We start from the raw sequence: 22,965 nt of genomic DNA, 5'->3' as shown, positions 1-22,965 counted from the left end.
CCCTCTCTTTCTCCTTGCTTCCGCTCAGAACCCCTGCGCCCTGGTCCCAGCCTGGCCCGACCCCACTCACCTCTGGACTTTGGTATGTCAGGGCCTGGCCCGTGCCTGCCCGCCCAGCCTGTGAAACCCTGGCGGGCCCACAAGCTTGGATGATGGGCTAGGCATCTGCCCCGGGCTTCCTCTGGATCTTCCTTCTGCTACTGCTGCTGCGACTGCTGCCAGGGCACGAGGTGTGTGTGCTGCTGCGGCTGCTGCCAGGGCACGAGGTGTGTGTCACCGTGGAGGCAGATGTGGGGCCGAGCTGTGCACTGCACTGGTGCAGGGCAAGTTCTTGGGTTCTTGTTGGCGGTCGCTGAGTTCCCCGCCAAAGCTTCGTGCTGCTCCTGGACCCTACGCAACCCGGACACGTGCTGCTGCATGTTCTACACGATGGTGGCCAAGGCAGCCAAGCCCGCGTTCTCATCTGCCAGGTTGACTCCTTCCTGGATTCCACGCGCACCCACGTGGGCCTGGAGAGCTGTGACGAGGTGCTGAGGCTCTGTGACCCCTCGGGGCCCCTGGCCTTCCTGCAGGCCAGCAAGCACTTCCTTCCACTCCAGCGATTACTTCTCCATGGAACACCTGGTCACGGGCGGTCGTGACCCCAGTGACGTGGCTGGTGGCCCTAAGAACTGCCTCGGCAATGTGATCCAGGATGTGGCGGGGATGCGCTCCAGGTGAGTGATAGCTGGGGAGAGATCCGGGGGGGGCAGCACCCTGGGCAGAGGGACTGGGGAGAAGGCCTCCACTGCAGGGCTGCCCTGACCACCCGTCCTTGAGGGCTCCGTCAGGGAAGCCAGTTGCACAGAGAAATGTTCATTGCAGGCTCACTGAGGGGATAAGGACATGGGGTGCTTGCTTCTGGCCCCCAGGGGCCTGGCGTGGTGCCGGCACACTGGGAGGTGCTTGCTGAGTGTTCAGGGAAGGGTGGGTCTGGTTTCTCCCAGGATCAGGGAGTTTTTCGTTTCTGGCGGGGGGAAGTTCCCTCCTCTTTTGCAGGTAGGACGATTCTAATGGGTTAGCAGGCTGCTGTGGTCTGTGGCCAGGGTCTGCAAGGGGCCTCCTGGGAGGTGGGAGAAAAAATGAGCGTGGGCTGTCGGGAAATGTTGTCAGGAGATGCAGTTTGGTGGTTGCACTTGGTGTGGCTGCATAAATCCTTACCCAGTAGCTGGTTAGTTACTGATTTCCTGGGAGGTGTTCCGGTACCAGGGACGAGGAGTGGTGAGGAGAGGCACAAGGAAAGTTCTTTGTGTCCTGAGCTGCCTTTCGGGTCAGGGGAGGGAGGAGGCACTAACAGCCAAATATAAGATGAGGTGGGGCCCCTGGTGTTAGGGTTGTGTGTCACCCCTAGTTAGGGGCTCATTTGGTCAGGGGGCTGTGTTCATGTTCCTGGGAGAGGTGCGGGCAAGCCTTGTGGGCATCGGCGACAAAGACGTTGGGTGCTTGTATGCTGGGTTGGAACCAGCAGGGAAGGGTTCAGGCACAGTTCATCTTAGTAGTTTGGTTTCCTTGGTGAGAGGGACAGCCGCACAGGAGGGCACGATCAGTGCGCTGAGACACTGGGCCGGGCTCCATGGCAGCAGGGAAGGTGGGGGGCCTTGCAGACCCTTGGAGGGGAGCTCTCCTTGCAGGAAGCCCAGGGAATCACGGGAGGCTGGGGCCGCAGCCAGGGCAGGGAGGGCGGCAGGGGCCAGGCTGGGCTTTCATGCCAGCAGGTCATCGCGGGGCCAGGTGATGAGGTCCAGGGCTCTTAGCCCCTCCTGAGCTAGTGGGGCTGATGGATTCCACTAAGTAGCATCTGCAGAGGCACTGAACAAGCTACATGGGGTTACAAAGGAAGCTGGTTATCCTGGACCTGATTTTGTTCATAGCCCCAAAGCTGAGGATCAGGAGAGGAGGAAAGAGGTGGCAGAGTCCTGGAAAGAGGGGGCAGGAGTGGTGTCCAGGAAACCAACAAAAAACCCCGCCATCTTTCAGGGCCTCCAGTGCTGGGGCGGGAGACCGGGAGGGCAGATCTTTGGGCTGGGCAAGGTGGAGGTCAGCTCCCCCCACCTCCCCGGGCAGCGTGCTGGTAGTACTGATCCTTGGCAGGTGGGGAGGAGGTGAATGGAGCAGAGTACGGAGGGCTCTTCTGAGGAGCAGAGATGCAGGGCACCGGCAGGTTTGGCAGGTGGGAGGGTGCAGGAGCTGTCCGTGCTGGCCGCCTTGGACCCTGCCTAGTTCTGTCCCAAGATCCAGCCAGAAGAGGCGGAGCGGGCCAGTTCCATGGTGCTCAGCCTCATAGTGGGACCGCTTTCTTGCAGAGCCTGCCCCAATGCCCAGGGCGTGGAGTGGTTCAAGTTCTAGAGGACGGTCCCTGCTGTGGAGACCCACGGCTCCAAGGAACCTTGTTTTAGAACTTCACGGGTGGGCTCTTCTGGGCTGTTTTCTGGCCCCAAGAGCAGTTGAAATCTCTATCCAGAGCCTCAGTCCTAGGGGCGTGGCTGCCTGACGGGGCTTTGCCCTGACCTACACCTGAACTCCCTCCGCACTGGTACCTCCCACCTCCTCAGGGTCCCGCCATGCACCATAGCCCAGCTGGGGCTAGAGGTTCTCTCTTCTGTGTCCTGAGCATCCTCCCCCTGCTTCCTTCCTCCCGAAGGCCTGCTCCCCTGTGCAGCCAGGGCGGGCTTTCCAAGGGGCAGTTCTGATTCGGGTGCTGTCCTGCTTCTAATGCTCACTGCCACCTCTTGTTCTCTGTCCAGGACGGGGTGGGCCTGGCTCCCCCGACATGGGCTGAAGGAGAGGAGTGAGCCTGTGCAGATGAGGCTGTTCCACAGGGATGTCAGGAGGGCCTCGAGTCGGTCCAGCTCCCATAGACCCTGGGACAGGGGCAGACTTCAAATCGGTTATGCCTGTCCTGGGGCAGTGCCAGGCCGTGCAGAGGGCAGGGACTTGTCCAACAGACCTGGGCTTGGATCCTGTCTCGGGCTCCCAGGATCTGGGAGTCCCCACAAGGGTGGCTTCTGTATGGCCCCCATGTACTCATCTGCAAAGTGGAGCCGTAGCAGGTGCCCCAGGATTGCTGCTGTGGGGACCCAGCGCCTGGAACATGATGGAGCGCAGTGGTGGTCCCCTCCCTCCGTGAGCCTTGCTGTTCGCTCCAGGCCTGCGAGTGCACAGCTTGGTGGAGGCGGCCTTGCCCACACCTGCCTCCACCACCTTCTCACCCCCAGCACACAATCTGAGCGTCCACTCCAGGCTGTAGCTGCTTTCCAGACAGGAGGGCTGTGGGGTGGGCTGCCAGGGGCTGGGATGAGGAGGGAAGAGTGTGGGCCCACCCTGGGTCATCTGAGACTGTACAGGCCCCTCAGAGGGAAATGCTCAGTTTGAAATGGCCTTGACCCCTGCATAGTGAGGACAGGACAGAGTGAAGCGGCTGTCACTTAGAGTGGTGTTGGGGGAGGCACTGGACTGTGATGAAGCTTTCTGCTGGGGTTCTCCAGGACATCAGAGAGGGTCTGTTCCTGGGCTGGGGCCCTGGATTGGGGGCTGGCGGCTACATTAGGTCCCACGTTGAGTGCAGCGGAGCGTGTGCTGCAGCTGGGGCTGAGGCTCAGGTGAGATTTCAGGTCCCACTGCCACCCTGCCGTCAGGCTGAGCGGGCACCCTCCCAGGTGTGTGATTGGCCTTGGTACCTTGGTCCCCGGTCTCTGTCCCCAAACGTTGATGAGGAAACCAGGGCAGGTGTCTGCCCACCACCAAGACTGCCCCTAGAATGGTCCAGAGGCAAGGCAAAAGAACGGGATTCCCAGTGATAGGGGCCAAGTGCAAGTTTGCCCAGTACTGCTTGGTGGGGCAGCATCATGAGTTAGCAAGTTGCATCCTCAGAGGAATGAACATTTGGCACTGAAGAGCCCCCACAGGGCCGCCCCTGATGACCCAGCATCCCCAACCGGCCTTTCCCCACCTGGGGTCCCCTCCGGCCTCATCTCTGGGTAAACCAGCAGGTCCAGCTCACCCTTGTGTTGAGTGTGTGAAGCCTCACTGCCACCTTGCAGATGGGGACACTGAGGCTGGGAGGTGAGGGACGGTCCCAAGCCCACACAACCATGAGAGGGGCAGCCCGAGTGCAGCCGTCCTGGCCTAGTTCGTTCAGAGCTGGAGGCCGCCCACGCTCGGCTCTCGCCGTGCCTACAGACCTGTCAGGATGGACGCCAGGAGAGGACTGCAGAGCAGTAACCGACCTTATGTCGCCGGCAAGCTGGGCCCAGGCAGCAAGAAGCAAGGAGTCCCTGTGGGCAGGAGGCCAGTGTGTGCATGGTCCGCAGAGCGGAGGTGCCAACACCAGGAGGCCGGGCCAGCTCTGGGGCACAGCCTGCAGTCTCCCTTCTTGGTCGCTTGCCTCGCTGCTGTGTGGGGTGATGGCCGGCCAGGGGCTTTGGGAAGGGTAGGAAAACTGAGGCTTGGAAGCAGAAGGAACTTCCCAGGGTTCATGTGGGGGTGAGTCCAGGAAGGGCGGTGCTGTCTTCCTGAGGCCAGGACAGCTCTGCTGCATCCCTGCTCACCTGGGCCAGGAGCTGCCCCCCTCCCCTGGGTGTGAGCGGTTGGCACACAGCCAGCACCCTCTCCTGGTGCAGGGCAGGTGACCCCAGGGTCATGAGATTAGGGTCAGTCTTTGGGGTTTAGATGTAGATACTCTTACCTTCTTACTGTGACCTCATCTGAGCCTTGGTTTCCTCACCATGAAATGGAGGGAGGGCAGCCTTGCTGACCTGGCCAAGGCAGGATGCAGGGGTCAGTCCAGGCAGAAGCCTGGACCCAGTAGCTGCAGGAGAATCTGGATGGTGGGTGTAGGAGGGGAGCTGCTTGTTAGGAGCTCAGGTGGGAGGCTGAAGAGGGTACCTGAGGGGCCCTGTGACAAGCAAGAGGGTGGGTGGGGGCCAAGAGAAGGCATCTGGATGTCAAAGTCACAGCCAGAGACCTGGGGTCTGACCCCACCTTCATTCCCCAAAGAATAGGTCAATTTTTATGTGAGGAAGCAGAAATGGGAGGAGAGTCTGCAGCCACATGGGCTGAGGTTCAGAGAGTCAGGCTACAGGGAGGCTGCAATGACCTTTCTCCTCTGCTCCCCTGTCCTGCATTCCCTCTGGCTGGGTTTACAGATCCTTCCCTGAAAGATGGGGTTGGGGAGGGGTAAGGTCAGAGAGGCCACAGAGACCCAGATATGGGAATGGGCCCCATGGTCACCACGGGGCTTGCAGGCAGACCCAGAGCAGGGGGCCCATGCCAGTCTGTCTGTCCAGATGGGCACAGCTGAGGCCCATGTGGCCTGCGGCCCTGGCAGGGACTGCCCACTACTCTCACCCAGGCCTAGGTGGGAGAGGACGTGCCCGGGCCCCTGGCTTCACATTCCTCCTGCTCCTACAGGTGAACACACTGGCAGGTGACAGACAGTTACATAGAGCAGGTGCAGGTGCTTGAGAGCAGATGCAAGGCCTGTGTGAGGGCCCCAAGCTCGGGGTGGGCACCGTCCCTAGCATGCGTGAGTCCCAGCCTCCCCATGTGGCTGACAGTCCTCTCTTTTGCTTTCTCTTCCAGTCGCTGCTGGCAACCCCAGGCTGCCATCTGGGCCCCGGATGTTATGAGCCAGTGCTGCCCCCTTGGTCACCTGAAGCCCTCTCTTCTTCCTGCCTCTGCTCAGAGCCCTGTGACCTGTCCCTAGTCCAGCCTGGCCCTACTCGCCGCCGGACCCTGGCATGTCAAGTCCTGGCCCATGCCTTGCTGCCCAGCCAGCAGAATCCTGGCGGCCCCTCCAGCTAGGATGAGGGGCCAGGCTGCTGGCCCGGGTGCCCTATGGATTTTTGATCTGCTGCTGCTGCTGCTGCTGCTGCTGCTGGGGTGTCAGCCATGTGTGGCCTCGAGGCTGAATGTTCGTCCTGGGACCGGGCCATGCCCCATGCTGGTGCAGGGCGAGTTCTTTGGGTACTTCTTGGTGGCTTCTGAGTTCCCCGCCAACACCTCGTGCTGTACCTGGACCCTGTGCAAGCTGGACCCGCGCCATTACAGGCTCTACATGAAGGTGGCCAAGGTGCCCACCTTCAGCAGCCCTGCCAGCATCTGCATCTACCAGTTGGAATCCTTCCTGGAGTCCACGCCCAGCTACCTGGGCCTGGAGAGCTGTGATGAGGTGCTGAGGCTCTACAACCCCTCGGGGCCCCTGGCCTTCCTGCAGGCCAGCAAGCAGTTCTTGCAGATGAAGGGACAGCAGCTGCCACCAGACGATGACCTCATCCCCAGGTGAGGCCCTCTCACTACAGCAGCAACTCCGTTGACTACCTGGTCATAGGCAACCATAACCCCAGCGAGGTGGCTGGTGGCCCTGAGAACTGCCTCACCAGCCTGACCCAGAACAGGGCCGGGATGTGCTCCAGGTGAGTCACCGGTGGGGAGACGCCTAGGGGGCAGCCCTCTGGGCAGAGGGCAGGGGTGAGAGGGTGTCCTTTTCAGGTCTGCCCTGGCTACCCGTCCCTGAAGGCACCCTTGGGGAAGCCACTTGCACTGTGAGAATAGGGACCTGAAGGTGCTTGCCTGTGGCCCCCAGGGCCGGGCGTGGTGCCAGCACACTGGGAGGTGCTTGCTGAGTGTTCAGGGAAGGATGGTCTGGTTTCTCCCGGAATGAGGGAGTTTTTCATTTCCGGCTGGGGGAAGGTCCCTTCTAGTCTGCAGGTAGGACTATTCTGATGGGGCTGTAGGCTGCTGTGGCCTGTGGCAGGGTCTACAGGGGCCTCCTGGGACATAAGGGCAAAATGAGGAGAGTGGGCTGTTGGGATGTGTGGTCAGGAGATGCAGTTTTGGGGCTGCATGTGTTGTGGCCGCATAAATCCTTATCCTACAGCTAGTTCTGCAGCTCCTGTGAGGTGTTCTGGTGCCAGGGACGAGGAGCAGTGAAGAGGCACAAGGAAAGTCCTTTGTGTCCTGGTGCTGCCTTCTGGGTCGGGGGAGGGAGGAGGCGCTAACACCCAAACACAAGAAGCAGGTGTCAGGTGCCAGGTGTGGGGTGCCTGGTGTCAGGGCTGCGTGTCATCTGCAGTCGGGCTGACTTGGTCAGGGCTCTGTGTTTTAAGATTCTGGAAGAGGTGCGGGCAAACCTCGTGGCTGCCGGAGGGAAAGGCGGGTGTACCAGTGTGCTGGGCGGGTCCCAGCAAGGAGGGGCTGGGGCACAGGCCACCTTCTTAGCCGTTTGATTTCCTTGGTGAGAGGGGCACCTGTGCAGGAGGGTGTGATCAGTGGACTGGGACCCCAGACCGGCCTCCTTGGCCGCAGGGCAGGTAGGGAGCCCGGCAGACACTTGGATGGGAGTCCCCCCTTTGCAGGAAGCCCAGGATGTTTCGGGAGGCTGGGGCCTTAGCCAGGGCAGGGAGGGCAGCAGGAACCAGTCTGGGCTGGGCTTTCCTATGAGCAGGTCATCACGGGGCCAGGTGACGTGGTCCAGGGCCCTTGGCCTCTCCTGAGCCAGTGGCACTGATGGATTCCCCAGAGTAGCATCTGTGGAGGCACAAAATAAGCTAAGTGGGGTTACAAAGGAAGCCAGTTATCCTGGACCTGTTTCTGTTGATGGCCCCCAGGCTGAGGACCTCAGATTAGAAACGTGTTGAAGCAGCGAATTCCCGGAGAGGATCAGGAGAGGAGCGAAGAGGTGGCGAGATCCCCGGGATGAGGGTGCAGGTGTGGCATCCAGGAAACATCAGAAAATCCCGATCTTACATCCATGTATCAGGGTCCCCAGCGCTAGGGTGGGAGGCTTGAGGGCAGATCTTCGGTCTGGGCAAGGCAGAGGTCACTGCCACCTTGGCTGGGGCAACTCCCCTCCTTCCCCCAAGGTGTTGTGTGCACAAGGGGTGTGTGTGTGTGAATGTGTGCAGTGCATGGGGCACGTGTGTGCACATGGTCACGCCTGCCCCCTTCTAGCATGTCAGTATGTGTGTGTGTGTGAGCATGGGAGGTACCCACATCTACTGCGTGTGAGTGTGTGTGTTGGCTGATTTCAGCATTTGTGAGAAAGTGCGTGTTGAGGCTGTGTGGCAGGGCTGGGGGCCTTGGGGGAAGACGGCTTGCAGGGCATGCACGCTGGGGCTGCCATGTTCTGAAGCAGGGAGCTCGACTGCAGGACAGGACACGGTCACCCGGCCCAGAGACAGATCAGACCCCCATGCGCATGCCCGGGACTCCGAAGGCCTTGATGCTTTGAGACCTTCAGAGTAAATATCACCTTGGTAGTGGTGACCACAGCCGCGTCTGAGTGTCTCCATTGTGCGGGAAGCACCGCCTGTCAACCAGTTTACACCTCCCAGCAGCCCAGGGATGGCTCCTCAGCGAGGTGGCCACCTGCACAGGGCCTTTTCACAGGCTGTTCCCTGGGCTGGAACACTCTTACCCATATACCCACACCGCCCCTTCCCTCAGCTGCTCATGTCCTGGTCATCCTGAGCCCCTGACCATGCTGCTTGAAGTGGCAGCAGCCCGAGCCACACTGTCACTGCACCCTGTGTCTTTTTCCCGTCCCACATGGCATTACCTGTGAACACTGGATAATTCCTGTGTCCTTATTCTCTGTCTTGACATGTTGTACCCCCCAATAGGACAGAGGAGTTTGTCCTGCTGGCTGATGAAACCTGACACACAGGAGGCCCTGGATTAATACTTATGTGTTGGAATGAGGCACAGAGAGGTTAAGGTAGCAGCCAGGGTCACACAGATTGCAAGGGGGAGACAGAAGGCAGAGCCAGCTCTTGTCACCTGGTGGTCCCACGAAGGGTGTCTCCTGCACAGCACTCTACTGGGAGGGTGTGTGTGTGTGTGTGTGTGTGTGTGTGTGTGTGTGTGTGTGTGTGTGTGTGTGTGTGTGTATGCATGCATATGTGTCAGGGTGGGGTGGCACACAGACCAGAGAGGTCCAGAAGTCATTCAGAATACACACAGCTGAGCTAGGCAGGTGCTTGGCCCCAAATCTTGCTGGCTGAGCCTCTGCTAGGGAGCTTCACCCCTCACACTGGTTAGGGGAGGCTGGGTCACATGTGTCCTTCCATCCCCAGCCCAGCTGGGAGCCAGCAGGAGGCCCAGGCCAAAGCATGGCCCATTTTCAGCCCTGTGTCCACCTGTCCTGTCTAAATGTGACATGGCCACAGCACTCATATGGCTGGGAAGTGTTTCTTGGGCCTGAGCAAGTGTCCCCTCTCCTCCACCTCCGTCCCTGCCTGGCGGCACCTCTGCAGCTGCCCTCCCGCTCCCCCAACCTCTCAGCTCCCTGCCCCTCTCCCTCTGATGGTAGTTTTCTCTGCGTTTCCTTGCCTCTGGACAGATGGCCCAAGTCAGGACCCATGGGGGCTGGGGTGGGGGAATTCAGAGAGCTGTCCTATCCCTTTGTGGTCCTCATTTGCACATCCATGTAATGGACTGAGGAGGAACTCCCATGCCCCAGAGGAAGTGGAGCACGTCCTGGATGCCTGGGGAACTGGCCTGGTGAGTGAGGACAGGGCAGGAATGGACAGGGGATGACCCAGTGCCTCTGCTGCCCCACCTGCTGGGCTGGGGAGAGCTCTGCCCAGGAAGCAGGAAGGCCTAGCAGGATGAGGGCCTCTCCCAGGGTCCTCATCCAGGCTCACTGGGGCCACAGGGACCAGGGATGTCACAGCTTCCAGGCTGGGGCGCCAGGGTGGGAAGGAAGCTGGGATCCCTCCTACCATGTGCCCTGTCTGCTGGGTGGCCAAGGCTGCCTGGCCACCATTAATTCGCTCTATTTGTCAGGTAATGAGATGGAAGTGAGGCTTCCAGACAGAGGGGGCGTTGAGCCAGGGAAGAATGGCTGCTTTCTTCTAGTCCTGGAGGGGCAGCCCACCCCCCAGCCTTGACCACTCTCCTGCTGCCCCCCCATAGGCCACCCAGCAAAGGGTTCCTGAGAGCCTCTGCCCAGCCCTGTGGGCTCCAGGATTCCTTGCGAACCATCCCTCATTGTGGATGCATTACTCTGAATGACGTTTGTCAGCTTGCAGCTGTGAGTGGGACGCATGTTAAAGATGGAACGATGATAACAAATAGCAGCCACCACTTGCTGAGTGTCCCTCCTTGCTGGGAGTGTGGGCAAGGTCAGGCGGTGGTCTGTGAGCAGGAACAGGACTTGTCTGTGTTGAGGGCCAGGCACCGTGTGTCCAGGATGAGAGGTCAGTGTGTGGTGAAATTCATGGCTCAGTGTGTGACCAGGGTCATGTCTAGGCCTGGGGGGCAGTCTGTCCTCTGAGCCGGCCGTGGCCCCCTGCCTGGCCTCTCCTGATCTGACCCCTCCTCTCCGCCCCCTCCTCCCACCACATTCTCACCACCTGGGTCAGCGAGGTAACCAGCCCTGAGATAATGGGTGTTGTAGCAGCTGCGGCCTAACCTGAGTTTATCCTGAAAGACTCAACTCTGCAGCAGTTGCCATGGAAACTAGGTGGCATCCTCTCTCTCCCACCCACTGCCAGTTTCCACGTGAGTCAGGCTTCCACTTGACACCTGGGCTGTGGCAGCAAAGGGGGATGGGCCGGACGTACCCACCCTGGCCCTGCTACCAGTCCTGTCTCCTGGACCCCAGGCCTCTGTCCCTTTGTCTCAGCATGACAGGATGGGATGGGAGAGCAGGGGAGACCACTGAGGTGTAGAGTGCCAGGCAGGGGCCCTGTGGTCAGTTTTGGCAGGCAGCCTTAGTCTGGGGGCCAGCGAGCGGAGCACTTGGAATCTGATCCTGGATTTGATCCCAGCTCCTCTTCTTGTCAGCCTGGTGGATAACTTGGTGTGTCTGTCTGCATCTGCCAAGTGGGCGTGGTCATGGGGTTGTTGATGTCACCCAGCAAAGTGGTAGTGATGAAGGCCCCCTGGGCAGCCTCGGCTGTCATATCTTCAGAGCCGCTCCCCTGCCCTGTCCCGAGGGCATGGAGGCATTCCTGGGGCTCCCCGCCTTCCCCTGGGCCCTGGTCTGCTTCCCATCTCCTCTGCCCTGGCCCTCTGGGTCCTTCCACAACATTCCCAGTTCAGAGTGAAGTCCTATTTGTGAAGTATCCTTGAGACCCTGGCTTCCCCTCTCTTCTGAGACTTGTGCCTTGATGCCGTCTCCAGGGCAGACCCTCCTGGCTGTCTGGAGCATGCCGCTTTGAGCCTTAGTTGTCTCTGCTGTAGGTGGGGTGAACATTTGGTTCCTGGGTGGACTGAGACTCAAGGCTTCTATGTACTGAGGTGACCAGCACAGAGCAGGGGCAGGGTAGAGTCAGGACTCCCTTGCCCAGGATGCTCCCCAGAGAGCCAACCTTGATGGGAGCAACCTTCCTTGAAGAGCGTGGGGCCCAGTCCAACTCGGCCTCCTCATCCATGAGGGAAGCAGGGCGTCGCTTCACGTGGGCAGGCTCACGTCTTCCCATCTGAACAATGAGAGCAGAGAGGCGCCTCCCTTGTGGGATCATAAAGCATCGTGCCCAGACCAAGGATGGGGCTCAGAACCATACCCCTCGGCCCCCCAGAGTCACGGTACATGCAGAACTCAGCCCTGTCCCTGCCCTGTGGCCCTCCCAGGCAAGTCCTCCCTGGGCCTCTGCTGCACAGCTCGGAGGTCAAGCACACTGCACGCCCACCGCAGTAAGGTTGGAGCCACCCCTCCTACCCATCCCTTGTCTGGCAGAGGGGCTCTGCCTCTGGGTTCAGGGGAAAGTGGGACCCGTGGGAGGGTGGGCTCTGTGAGAGGAGAGGAGAAGTTTCTGCAAGGGCGTGGAGGGTGTGGAATTCTCGGTTGGTACATCACTCAGCAGGAAGAAGGAGCCGTACCTTCCCAATAGGGGGAATTAGGGGTGTCCCTTCCTAGCCTGCAGTTAATTTATCAGGCCTCCCTTGACAGTGAGGTCCCAGCACAGGCACGGGGACCGCTGGGAGGGGACTCTGCACCTTTCCAGCTGCCCTCCCCAGAACAGAGCACCTGGACACTGAACCTGCTGCCCATCAAAGTGGGTTCCCTGGGATCAACTCTGATCCCAGCAGCGTGCCCACACCTGTCACATCCCACCATTTCGGGCATCAGTCCTTCCTCAGATGTGGGGTGTTAGGCCAGGGTGGGATGTACTTTACAGGCCCACCACGTGAACCTAGCCCTTCGGCTCCAGAGCCCACCCTCTGGGGTCTGCGCAGTCCTCATTCTCACCCCAGGAGGTGAGTCTGCTCCCGGGCCTCTTCTGCTCCCAGAAGCCAGGCTCCAAGAGGCATCGGAACCCTCTTGCCAGGCCAGGTGTGACTTGCCCTCAGGCAGCCCGGCTCCCCTGCTCCAGCCCCGGGGGAGTAGGTGGCGTGGGGCAGTGGCCCAGGTTTAGCGTGGGTCCCAGAGCTGGGCCTTGGCAGTGCCATCTCCTTCGTCCCTGGTATGTGGGTGCCGTGTCAGCACATGCAGGGTGCCCGGCCCGGCCTGAACCTGGCCCACAGTAGGTGCATGGTGAGACTGCGTGCCCTTGTTGAGATCGCTCTGACCCTGCTTTGCTGGGAGGGTGGGGGCCTCAGGGCCACCCTGAGAATATTATAGGATAGTGGTACCAGGGTTCTTCGCAGAGGTAGTGATCTGGGAACCTTAAGTGTGGCCTTTGGACAGAAAGCCTGTGTAAAGCAGCCTCTTCCCGAGCCCATCAGCATAGACTGGAGGGAGTGCAGGCCTCAGATGTGAGGCCTCTCTACTCCTCACTCCTAGATGGCTCCCTAGTGTTTAGGGGCTGTCCCTTATCTTGTCCTCGGTGGTACTGGGGCTACTAAGGGGCTCAGGTCTTCGGGGGCATGAGGTCATGACTGCTGGGGGGACAGGGCCAGAATTGATAAGACCCAGGAGAGGGCTGAAGGAGGGTGGTCGGAGGGGCCTGGAGGCCCTCAGCAGCCAGTCTGCTGGGTTTGCGGGAGGCTCAGCCTGGTGCTCAGCCAGCAACTGTGAGACCTTGATCACTCCTGCTGTCCCTGGAGGGCATGGGAGAAAGAGCACACAGGTCATGGCTGGGGGAGGAGCAGGATGAGGAGACTGAGGCGCAGAGGAACCTGGACCAAGGACCATGGGGAGAGGATAGCAGGGTGTGAGGACCAGTGCCCAGGAAATAGTGCCTGAGCACCATCCTCAACCCTATTACCCCATCACGCTGTTGTGTAAGGCAGTGCTGGGGTGGGTCGGGGTGCCTTTCATTCGTTCATTCATTCACTCATTCACTCTAGACCTAGCTGGGGCTGCAGCTTTGTTATCAGCCCCCACACTGGGAATCTGGTTGCAATGCCAGTGCAGACCCTGGCCCAGCCTGTAGACAGAGCTGGAGGGCACCGAGCCTCCAGGGGGAAGTGGGTGGGCACCGGACCCCAACTTCTCTGACATCTCTGCCCCTCCCTGCCTGGCCGGCCTCTGTGTCACACCTCATTACTAATCCCGTCTAGGCCCACACTCGCCTCCTGACTGCCAGGCTGCTGTGTCCCAGATCCCTGCTTGGGAGGGATCATCCCCTGAAAAACAAGTTGTATCTTGTACTCTGCCAGCTGCTCCCTGGGCTGGCTGCAGGGCACACGGGAGTGCAACGGGCCTTCATACAGGGGCGCCGAGTGCCAGGGCCACTGGGTGGAAACTCGAGACTGCTTCCTGCGGCAGTGCCCAGGTCAGGGCCGTGCCAAGGGACCTGTGCGTGGGGGACCTGGTGGGCTTGAAACACGAGGTGGGGGTGAGACCCGGTGGGGGCTGATTGTAGGACCTTGCAGTGTCCTTGGGGATGCTGGGAGCAGTGGGGTGATGGTGAGGGGACAGGTGCATGTGAGGCATTTGTTTTATCCTGTATTGAGGTGAGCTTGGCTCCCACTCTCGGGGTGTCAGTTTCTTCTCATGGCTTCCTGCGTCTTCGTCCTTGTGTCTGCATCCCTGTGGCTCCTGTACCTGCATCTTCCTTGTCCGCATCTCTGGTCCTTTGTGCATGGTGGCATCAGCAGTGGATGTAAAGTGGCAGCCTGGGCGTCGGGGGTGTCCAGACACAGTGTCACATGTGGTGGTGGCACACGGCAGTGGGAGCGTGCCTGCTTGGGGCCCTTTGGGGAAGCAGCTAGCCAGAGCCCCCAAGACGAGCACGAGCATTGCAGCATCCGGCGGTGTCCCAGTGAGGGTCCCCCCCACCCCATTGGTGGATTCTGGGGAGGTGTGTCCTGAAAGACTGGGTGGGCTTGGGGCTCAGCTCTCCTAGGAAATGACTCCGCCTTGTGACGGTGGATTTCTTGGAGGGGTCTTGGCCTTCCTGGCCCTGCTGCCAGCTCCCCACCCCTCTTCCTGTACCCACCCCGACTCATGTCCCTGGCCCCCTGGCAGAGCCCTGTGAGATCTGTGATGAGGACAGCTTCGGTGCTGTGCTCTGGAAGGAGATACTGGCCAGAGAGGTGGTCGCAGTCCGGTGTCCTCACAATGCCACAGGTGAGGACTGAGGGCTGGGTGTCGTGGGGGACTCCTGTCCTTGAGATGCCGGTCCAAGCAGCTGTCAGTGCAGGACACACAGTGCAGACCATGCCCAGGCAGACCGTGCTCTGAAGCCGAGGCTGTACAGGTGGGTGGGGGCGGGGGCTCAGGACCACCGTGTCCTGAGAGTTCAGCAGGAGCCAGCGCCTGGTTGAAGCCCTTTAGTGTGATGCCTCACGGAGCCACCCATTGACATGTGGGAAACTGAGGCACAGAGAAGTTAACACACTAGCCACGGGCTTGCAGGACCACTAAGTGGGAAGTCGACTTTGAACGTGGTGGTCTTAATCCCGTGCTGCCCTGTGGAATGATGGGGGGTGTGGAAAAGGCAGAGTGGGCTCCCAGAAGGGGCTTCGTACATCAAAGGGTTGATTTCCTTTGCCCCTCTTTGAAGAGTGGATGCAGGTTTGGACTTGTGTTTGCTGTGCCACATTCAGGAAGTGGCCCTCTCTGAGACTCTGTTTTTGTTTTTTGTAAACCAAGTGTATTGTGGGTCCCTGTGCCCCCAGGGCTCCTCCCCCTCGTGGGGGCTGTTTGTTCCCAGCTGTGGTTGCTGCCCCCCCTGCCATGTTTTGTTTATAGAACAGTACATGTCTGGGTAGCGTATTGCAAGTCCACGGAAGTAAAGTGAAAAAAACCGAGGTTGCTGGATGGTCTGGCCTTTTGTCTGCGTGTATGACCATATTTTCCCTCATTTTGATTCTGCACCATGCGGTGGAGCAGGTGTCCTGTCCTGCCCCGTGGCTTCTGTTGGGTGACAGGGTTGTGGCAGTCCCCTAGGGTCATCGCCGCTGTGTGTGCGTGCAAGTGTGCCTGGTTCTGGGTCACAGTCTGTGCCCGTGTTTTGGCAGTTGACACCTGACATCAGTTGTCCCCGAGGCTGCCCAGGGTCTCCTTTGGGACACCCAGGCCATCGGGTAGGGGTCGTGAGGGCGGGGGCTGTCTCTGCCCTTCCCCAAGTCTTTCCCCTTTGTTCTGCTCTTTGCTGGACAGAAAACCTCCTTCTGTGCCCAAGGTGGGCCTTTCCTCACATAAACAGACTTAGAGAAACCAACCGTTTTCTAAAGTGGGTACCAGGGACAGGATTCCTGAGGTCTGTCCACCAGTGAGCCCAGAGGTTGATTCTGTGCTATCGTGGGCCTGTGTTTGTGTGTGTTTGTATGAGAAAGGGTCTCAGGTGTCTCCCGAATTTTGTGTGTGTGTAGGGACCACAGGGGTCTGAGAGGCATCAGTGATGTGACTATCATCTGAGCAGTAGTTGATCTTTTGATCCATGACTGTGATGCATGACCCTGTCCCTGGTCACTGATGGAGCCTAGATTCCAGACTCAGACTGAGCCCTGGACCTGGCCACTGGCCACACATTGAGCCCTGACCCCGTGTCTTACCTGGAGTCCCTTGTGCGCTTTTGTGTGTAAGTATGCGTGTGTTATGTGCTTAGACGGCCGCCCCCTCTTCCAGCCATGTGCAACTGTCAGCCGTGTGACATGCTCGTCTTGGAAAGTCTGAGTCAGAGGTTTCCACCCACAGCACAATACCCCTGCCTGTCTGATGACCAGTTGTACACACACACTTACACACACGGGCTCAACATGTACACATGAGTGACTTCTCCCAACAGGGCTGACGTCCCGTTCCCCCAACACCGCTTCACCAGCTTGGCCGATGGCAGTGAGGGCCCTGGGAGTAGGGCCATTAGGAAGGGAAAGGGGGATCTTTGCAGAATTCCCAGATGTTTGGGTGGGTGAGTGGAGGACGGCCCCAGGAAGGATGGACTAGTGCCGCTGTTAAGGAGGGCCAGGAGCGCATGCAGGGAGTTCATTCCTGTGGTTCTGATCGGACAGCTCGCTGGGTCTTTCACTCATGGCGGCTGCATGTGTTGTGCAGTTTCCATTTAAAAACAAAATAACCCAGAGTTACATAGAGTACAAAAGTGAGAGCTGGCAAGATCCGTCGAAATCACCTGCTGTGCCATCACTTGAAAACGGTGGAGGTGAGGCCCAGCGTAGGGACGTCGTACAGGCCATGCCTGGGCCAGACACCCTGCACGGTGCTCCTCCTGCTATGCTAGTGTTTCAGAAGGTGTTCTGCCTGACGCTAATCCCACGTCAGCTCCAGGAAGGACACAGTTCCATACCCACTGTGTCTTGTTCTCCTGGATCGATGTGCTCGGCAACTGTAACTCTGAGAAGTCCTTCAAGTGGCTCCTGTTCTGTTGGGTCGGGTTTTCCCTAATTAGTGGCACTTGGCACCCTCACTGAGCTGGCAGAGCAGACACTAGGACTGGCTGGTGGAGGGTGTGACCTTCCCGCACAGTCTGTTGGGTACTTTCTCAAAACCTGACTCCACTCCAGGCACCTTTAGAGCCACCTGGCTGAGGAGACTGGGACACGCAGTGCCATTGACAGGCTCAGGGTGGCCGCGTGGGTCATGCCAGTCTGTGCTCTCTCCCTGCCTGGGCAGACCCCAGCCCTGTTGGATGCAGCTGTCCTGGGGGATGCTCAGGACCCAGGCCCAGCCCCGTCCCTGGGGTCCTCACCCAAGTGCATGTCCTGGTCCCTTTAACAGCCTTGCCCCGTCCCTGTCCCTTGTTTCCTTGGAGAGTGCAGTTAGGGGCAGGCCAAGGAGGGCAAGTGGAAGGGTGTCCAGCTCACTGTCAGAGGCTGCCAGTTCCCAGCCCGATTTCTCCCGTGCTGGCTAAAGGGCACTGTTGGCTGCTGCCGGGCCAGTGGTGGCCCTGGTGTGTACAGGGCTGGGGCGGCGTCCTGTGTGGTGGGACCAGCACAGACACGTGCGTGAGGGTCGGGATACACTGGTTTGGCAGGAGCAGGTGGCATCTGGGTGTGGGGAGCTTTCCTGGGTGGAGTTCAGGGCACAGGAGTCTCCTGCAGGGCTGCGTCTGGCTGCGTCTGGTCCCTGTGTTTTCCGACCCCTGTGGGCCCCGTGTCAGTCATGGGGGCGTGCAGTCCTGAGTGGGGTGTTCACAAGTGACTTGAGTGTCAGGGGTGGGCCTGGCAGTCAGCGTAGGCAGTGAGTGTGGATAGCCCTGAGCTAATGGGATCTGCTGGACAGTCTGGGGAACAGTGCAGGGCAGCTCTGGGAGGATGCCTGCCCAGTTGGGGGTTGTGCAGGGCAGCTGTGGGGTGCTCGCCATGGTAACGGTGGTGGTGGTGGCGCTGGTGGTGGTTTCAGTGAGAGCCGTGATGGTGGAGGCTGTGGTGACAGTTAAGGTGGTGTTGGGGGGTCATCTCAGCAGTTTCGGGGAAATTGTTACAGAGTCGAAACTCGTTCTGCTCGTTGCCTGACGGGCAGTGAAGTGGGATACGAGGTTTTGGGGCAAAGAATAGTGACTATTCGAAAAGCCAGCTGACCGAGAGGATGGCAGAGCAGTGTCTTGGAGAACCATCCTGCTCAAGTCAGAATACAGGCTCATTTTATACAAAAAAAAAAAAAAGAGAGAAGAGAGCACGAGTGGGTAGGGTTCATTGTTGCAAACTTCTTGCTGTAGGAATGCTTTGTTCTTGCAGCCGTCCATGTGGGTCAGGCCTTGGTGTTCCTTTAAATCTCCAACAAAAGAAAGTTTATTCTCTATTTTGCAACTTGCCATCTCTACATCAGTGCAGAAGTACTGACATCCTTAAAGGTCAGAGCTCTGAGAATAGGCTCTCCTGTCTATTTCAAGCTAAAGGCAACATTGTTTCAGGAAACATGAACAAGCAAGGCTAAGCCTGGAAAACAAGACACAGTAGTTAAAACTGAAGGAGTAGTCCCTATATGGAGTCAGATTTGTTCTCTGTTACAGTGTGAAGGCGCCTCCTCATGGGAACCAGGACACACCCCGGGCAGTTAATGAGGCCAAGTAGGTGAGGGGGCTGGGTGGGAAGTCAGAGGGGAGAGCTCATGGGGTCTCGCAGTCTGGGAAGGTGTCTTGGAGGAGACAGAGCTGAGCTGGCATGGGTGGGGAGGTTTGGGATCTACTGGCACCTGTGCAGGTGCCCAGCACCCAGCATGGAGCCTGACCAGGCAGGCCAGGGATGCACTTGCTGAGTGACCTATCGGCTTGAGGTCGAGCTGCGCCAGTGGTTGGAGTGTGATGGGGTGTGGGTGTTGAGGCCCGACAGCTGGCATGAGTAGGTGGCAGGCCCGACAGAGGTGGGCCAGACGTGCACCAGGTGAAGGTCTGAGTGAGGGGAAAGGGCCAGGCAGGGGTGCAAGCCACTCAGCTGGGCATAGTCAGCAGGTGCCCTGGTGTTATCGGGACCCTGGCTCCCCCACTGCAGCCCATTTGCTTGCAGGAATGGGGAGCTGTGGTGCCCCACTTCTGCAGGGGCCCTGCTCTACTTGGCAGGCTGCGTTGGGCCTCTGTGGACCTATCCAAGTGGGTGGGGTGGGTCAGGTGAAGAGCCACCAGACCCCGAGGATGGCCAGGTTTCCAGCCTTGGAGCAGGCCTGTGGCTGGAAGCTCTGACTCAGAGCGTGGCAGGCACCAGGTGGGAGCCAGGAGATTGGCATCCTGGGCTACATGAGAATCCTTGCCCTGATCACAGACCTGTGGATGCTCATTGAGCCTTAGAGATTGTCAGTGCCTGGAGAGCCCGCCCCCATGGGCAGGAACACAGGCATGAGGGTGCATGGCTCTCACCCAGCAGCTCACTCAGCAAGACCGAAGTCAGGCAGATTTCCACCCCCCAGGGTCCCCTTGGTTCACAAGCATAGCCCCCAGCCATCTACAGAGAGAACATGGCCCTGATCTGGGGAAGCAGACATGGGCCTGCCCGGGGAGGGGAGTTCTCACAGACTAGTGGTCAGAGGGGAGCTGGGCACAGAGTGGGGGATAGAGGAGGCTTCCAGGAGATGGCAGGGCCTCGGGAGAGCCCTGAAGCATGATGCTGAGTCAGTCAGGGGACAGAAGGGGATGTGCTCAGAGGGAACGGCCAAGATGAAGGCCTGGAGGCAGGAGAGGGCCCCTGTGTTCTGAATCCCAAGTGGCTCCATCCCAGCTGTCCTGTGTGGGGGCGGGGCCGCCAGGGCTGCAGGAGGGACCTGAGAGCCCTGAGGAGCTCCAGCTGCTGTGGGAGGTGGGCCCCAGGCAGGGAGCCCAGCCCAGCAGCCGGGCAGGAGCTGTTGGAGGAGCCAGGTGCAGTGCTCAGAACTCCCAGCTTCTCCAGGTGGGTTCCGTGGAGGAGGCAACCCAGCACAAGCCTTGGTCTGTGGGTTGGAAGTCGATAGGCAGAGGTGGGCGGTTGGCACTGTGGAGATGTGAAGCGCGATTTAGCGGGGCTTGTAGCTGGCATGGGTGATTTCGGGAGCCCAAAGGCCCAGCTGAGGAGTTTTGAGGGGCTCCTAGAAGCCTGTGCCTAGAGAGACACCTTGCCCACTCCCTGTTCCCTCAGCGGGGCTAGCTGGCCCACTTTGGCTTCCTTGTGCTGTGTGGGAGGACAGATAGGAGTCCTTCCCACTCCAGTATGAATTAGCCCATGAAACCCCAGGGGACCCTGATGCACACAGTCCTAAAATAACCCCTGCTTCGCAGGCCTGCAGGAGGCATCCTGAATGCCGAGAAGGCCCAGGCTCAGTGGGCAGGCAGGTAGGCTGCACTCTGCACACACAGCCTGCATTACTGTCCCCTGATCTCCCATGAGCGTGCCGGGCCCTGTGCTGAGCCCTGTATCCCTGTTGTGTCCCTGAACAGCACGTGGGGCCAAGATGTGTGCCTTCTTTACAGGGGAGGCACTTTGGTCCTGAGTGGCCAGCAGTGGCCTCGGCTGGGCTGGACCAGCAGGGAGCTCTGCAGTTAGCAGGAGGGCAGCGGAGCCGCAGGCTGAGCCTCCTCCCAGTCTCTGACACACCAGGGCCCCAGGGGAGGTCCCCTGGGGGGGCATTCTGAGCTGGGTGGGGGCCAGGCTACTGCCTTCTGGCAGCTGGTGACAGGAGCCAGGCTGTCTTCTCTGGGCGACCTCACCTTGGACCCAGGGTAAAGCTGTGGCCCCACACGGGCTGAAGTCGGAAGGAGGCAGGTCTCCGAGGGTGGGGTTGCAGGGAGCTGGGGTTCCCTTGTGAGTGTGGCTGGATGGGTGTACTCGAGGGGGAAAGTGGGGAGGGTCAGGGAAGGTGGGCCAGTCCCTGGGGCCTGTGGGGTCCCTGAGAGCAGCATGACCTTTGCTCTGAATGAGGAGGGAGCTGCAGGAAAGTTTTGAGAGAGCATGTGTCCTGACATATTTCCAATGATGACAGTGAGCTGGGGACAGGCAGAGGCAGGCAGGGCGGAGGCCGGCAGTGGGTCCCACCAGGGTGGTGACCATGGATTGGAAAGCAGCAGTGAGAGTCGCGGTGCATTTTGACAGGACGGCTCGTTGCTGATGTGTCTATGGGTATGAGAGGGAGGAAGGAGGGAGGGGTCCTGGAGGTTGCCACTAGGTTGCAGGGGCAGAAAGGGGCCATGCTGCCCAGCTGCGGGGCCTCACTTGTCCCTCCATAGCAAGTGTTGGCTGGGCAGTCTGCCCCTACTGGGGTTCAGGCAACGGGCTGAGCAAGCCAGATCCCGGTCCCTCACTCCCACCGGAGGATGCCAGCAGGAACATAAGGCCATCACGTAGTGGGAGAACTGGGCAGAGGTGGGAAGACCCACGGGTGGTATGCAGCTGGCGGGTGTGCAGGCCTCAGATAGCTAGCAGAGGGACAGCTTACCATAGCAGTTACTGGCCTAGCACGCTTTCAAGGACAACTTGGCATGCGGGGATGTGGAATCAGGAGACCGGCTGTCCAGGGAGCGCATGGGTGGATGGGCGTGGCATGGGGGTGGAAGAAGGTTGCTTGCTGCATTCAGGACTGACCAAGGGATCCGAGGGCTGGGGAGCATCAGAGGAAACTCGAGTCTCAGCCGACGGTCAGGCCCTGGGGTGCTGACTGAGGGCAGAAGAAGAGCTCAGAAGTGGAGCAAAAGGGACAGGTGGTTATTTACCCCTGAAGTGTCGTGACATAGGGGGTTTTGTGACATGGGGGCTTTGGCCAGAGCAGGTTTGGAGGAGCCTGTAGTGAGGAACTGGTGGCTTGCAGACGGGTGGGCAGTGGCTGGGCCTCCCTGTAAACTTTGGTCTGATGGGAAAAGCACAGTCTCTTGTCTGGGAGCTCTGATTTGAGGGGTCCGAGATCCCTTACAACCTCCTCTCATGCAGGGTGGGGCTCCCTGCTCCTGATGCTGGGAGGAGCCCATGCCCCAGCTCCTTGTGTCACCCTGAACCTGGGGAGTAGGGAGGAGCAGATGTCACTGACGTAGATTCCTCAGGTCTGAACCCAGGAGTGGGAGCTTGGATGCATGACCAGAGCACTGCAAGTTTATGAAGTCCAGACAAGAGGCAGCAAATGGTCTCCCACGTGTGGGAGCAGTCCCTGTGTGCTCGAGGAAGGAAGGAGCTGCTTGTGTTGCAGCAATGGTAACAGGTGTCCCTTGCAGCAGGAAGGACCTTTGCCAGGTCAGGTTATGCCTAAGATACAAGTGAGGGTTCTCCGGTCAGAGACCACAGCCCACATGTCCTGCTTGGGGCCAGTCCTTGGCTGAAGCCCAGGGAAGCCTGGAAGGCTCTGCACATGGCCTGGGAAACCTCCATTGATGGGGCTCTGCCCTGGTGTGGAATTGGCCTTAGGGAGGCCCCCCTCCACCTGGTCTGGGTGCTAGGCCATCCTTGAGGGTCCCTTTCAGGTCTGGGTTTCCCAGTCCTGATTTTACAGCTCAGATGTTGTAGGCTTTGGTGGGGTGGAGGGGATGTGAGTTGGTGAGACATATAAAAAGTGGAATTCTTCCCCTCCTACTGTCTTGCTGTGTGGCGTCTGGCAGTCCTATCACCTCTCTGAGCCTCAGTTTCTATATCTACACAGCTGAGCTGTGGACTATTTCCAATACTAAATGACAAACTGCACAGAAAGGTGTTAATATTGAGATGGGGAGGGGGCAAGGAGAAGCTTCCTGTCCATGTGCTGAAGGTCAGGAGTCCGTGCATGTTCCCCTGATTCTGGTCACCAGGGCCTGCAGACCCAGGGGACGCTGGATAGGGGAGAGGCCTTGGCCGGGGGGACTGTGTTGCCGTCCTGTAGGTTCTGAGTGAGCCCAGCAGCTGCCTGCCTCCTGGGCCGCCAGCCAATCAGCTGGTTCTCTGGACCAGGGGTGGAGGCCTCCTGGTGACCCCTGTGGCTTGAGGCTGCAGGGGTAGATCCTGCCTGAACCCCTCAGCAGAGTGGGCAGTGCTTCTTGCCCTCTCCTCCTCTGCGAGACTGATGAGCTAATTAGTCCTCAGAGCAGGAGCCCTGGGGGGCAGCCAGTAGCCTGGGCTCATGTACTCCCGGGAGGTGGCCGGCAGCGGGCAGCCTGGTGCTCTGCAGACCTGCCAGTGCTGTCTGGGAACCTGCCAGGCTGCAGGCCCCAGCCA

The 22,965-nt window shown here is 59.6% G+C and overlaps 1 protein-coding gene across 1 annotated transcript in view; it reads left to right on the top strand.

Annotated features, from left to right (window-relative positions):
• LOC116277790 (adhesion G protein-coupled receptor B1-like) overlaps positions 1-22,965 on the top strand; it is a 155,173-nt gene that overhangs the window by 88,871 nt on the left and 43,337 nt on the right. Inside the window, exons 9-10 of the mRNA XM_072951702.1 lie at positions 29-716; positions 5,620-6,318. Coding sequence (XP_072807803.1) covers positions 5,795-6,318 — 524 coding nt within the window. The 5' untranslated portion in view covers positions 29-716; positions 5,620-5,794. The remainder of the gene's footprint in view (positions 1-28; positions 717-5,619; positions 6,319-22,965) is intronic.

The sequence above is a fragment of the Vicugna pacos genome, chromosome 29 (assembly GCF_048564905.1).
Source record: "Vicugna pacos chromosome 29, VicPac4, whole genome shotgun sequence".
In the NCBI taxonomy this organism is placed as follows: domain Eukaryota; kingdom Metazoa; phylum Chordata; class Mammalia; order Artiodactyla; family Camelidae; genus Vicugna; species Vicugna pacos.
The sequence above is the reverse complement of the archived record's forward strand: the minus strand, read 5'-3'. Positions and strand labels throughout refer to the sequence as shown.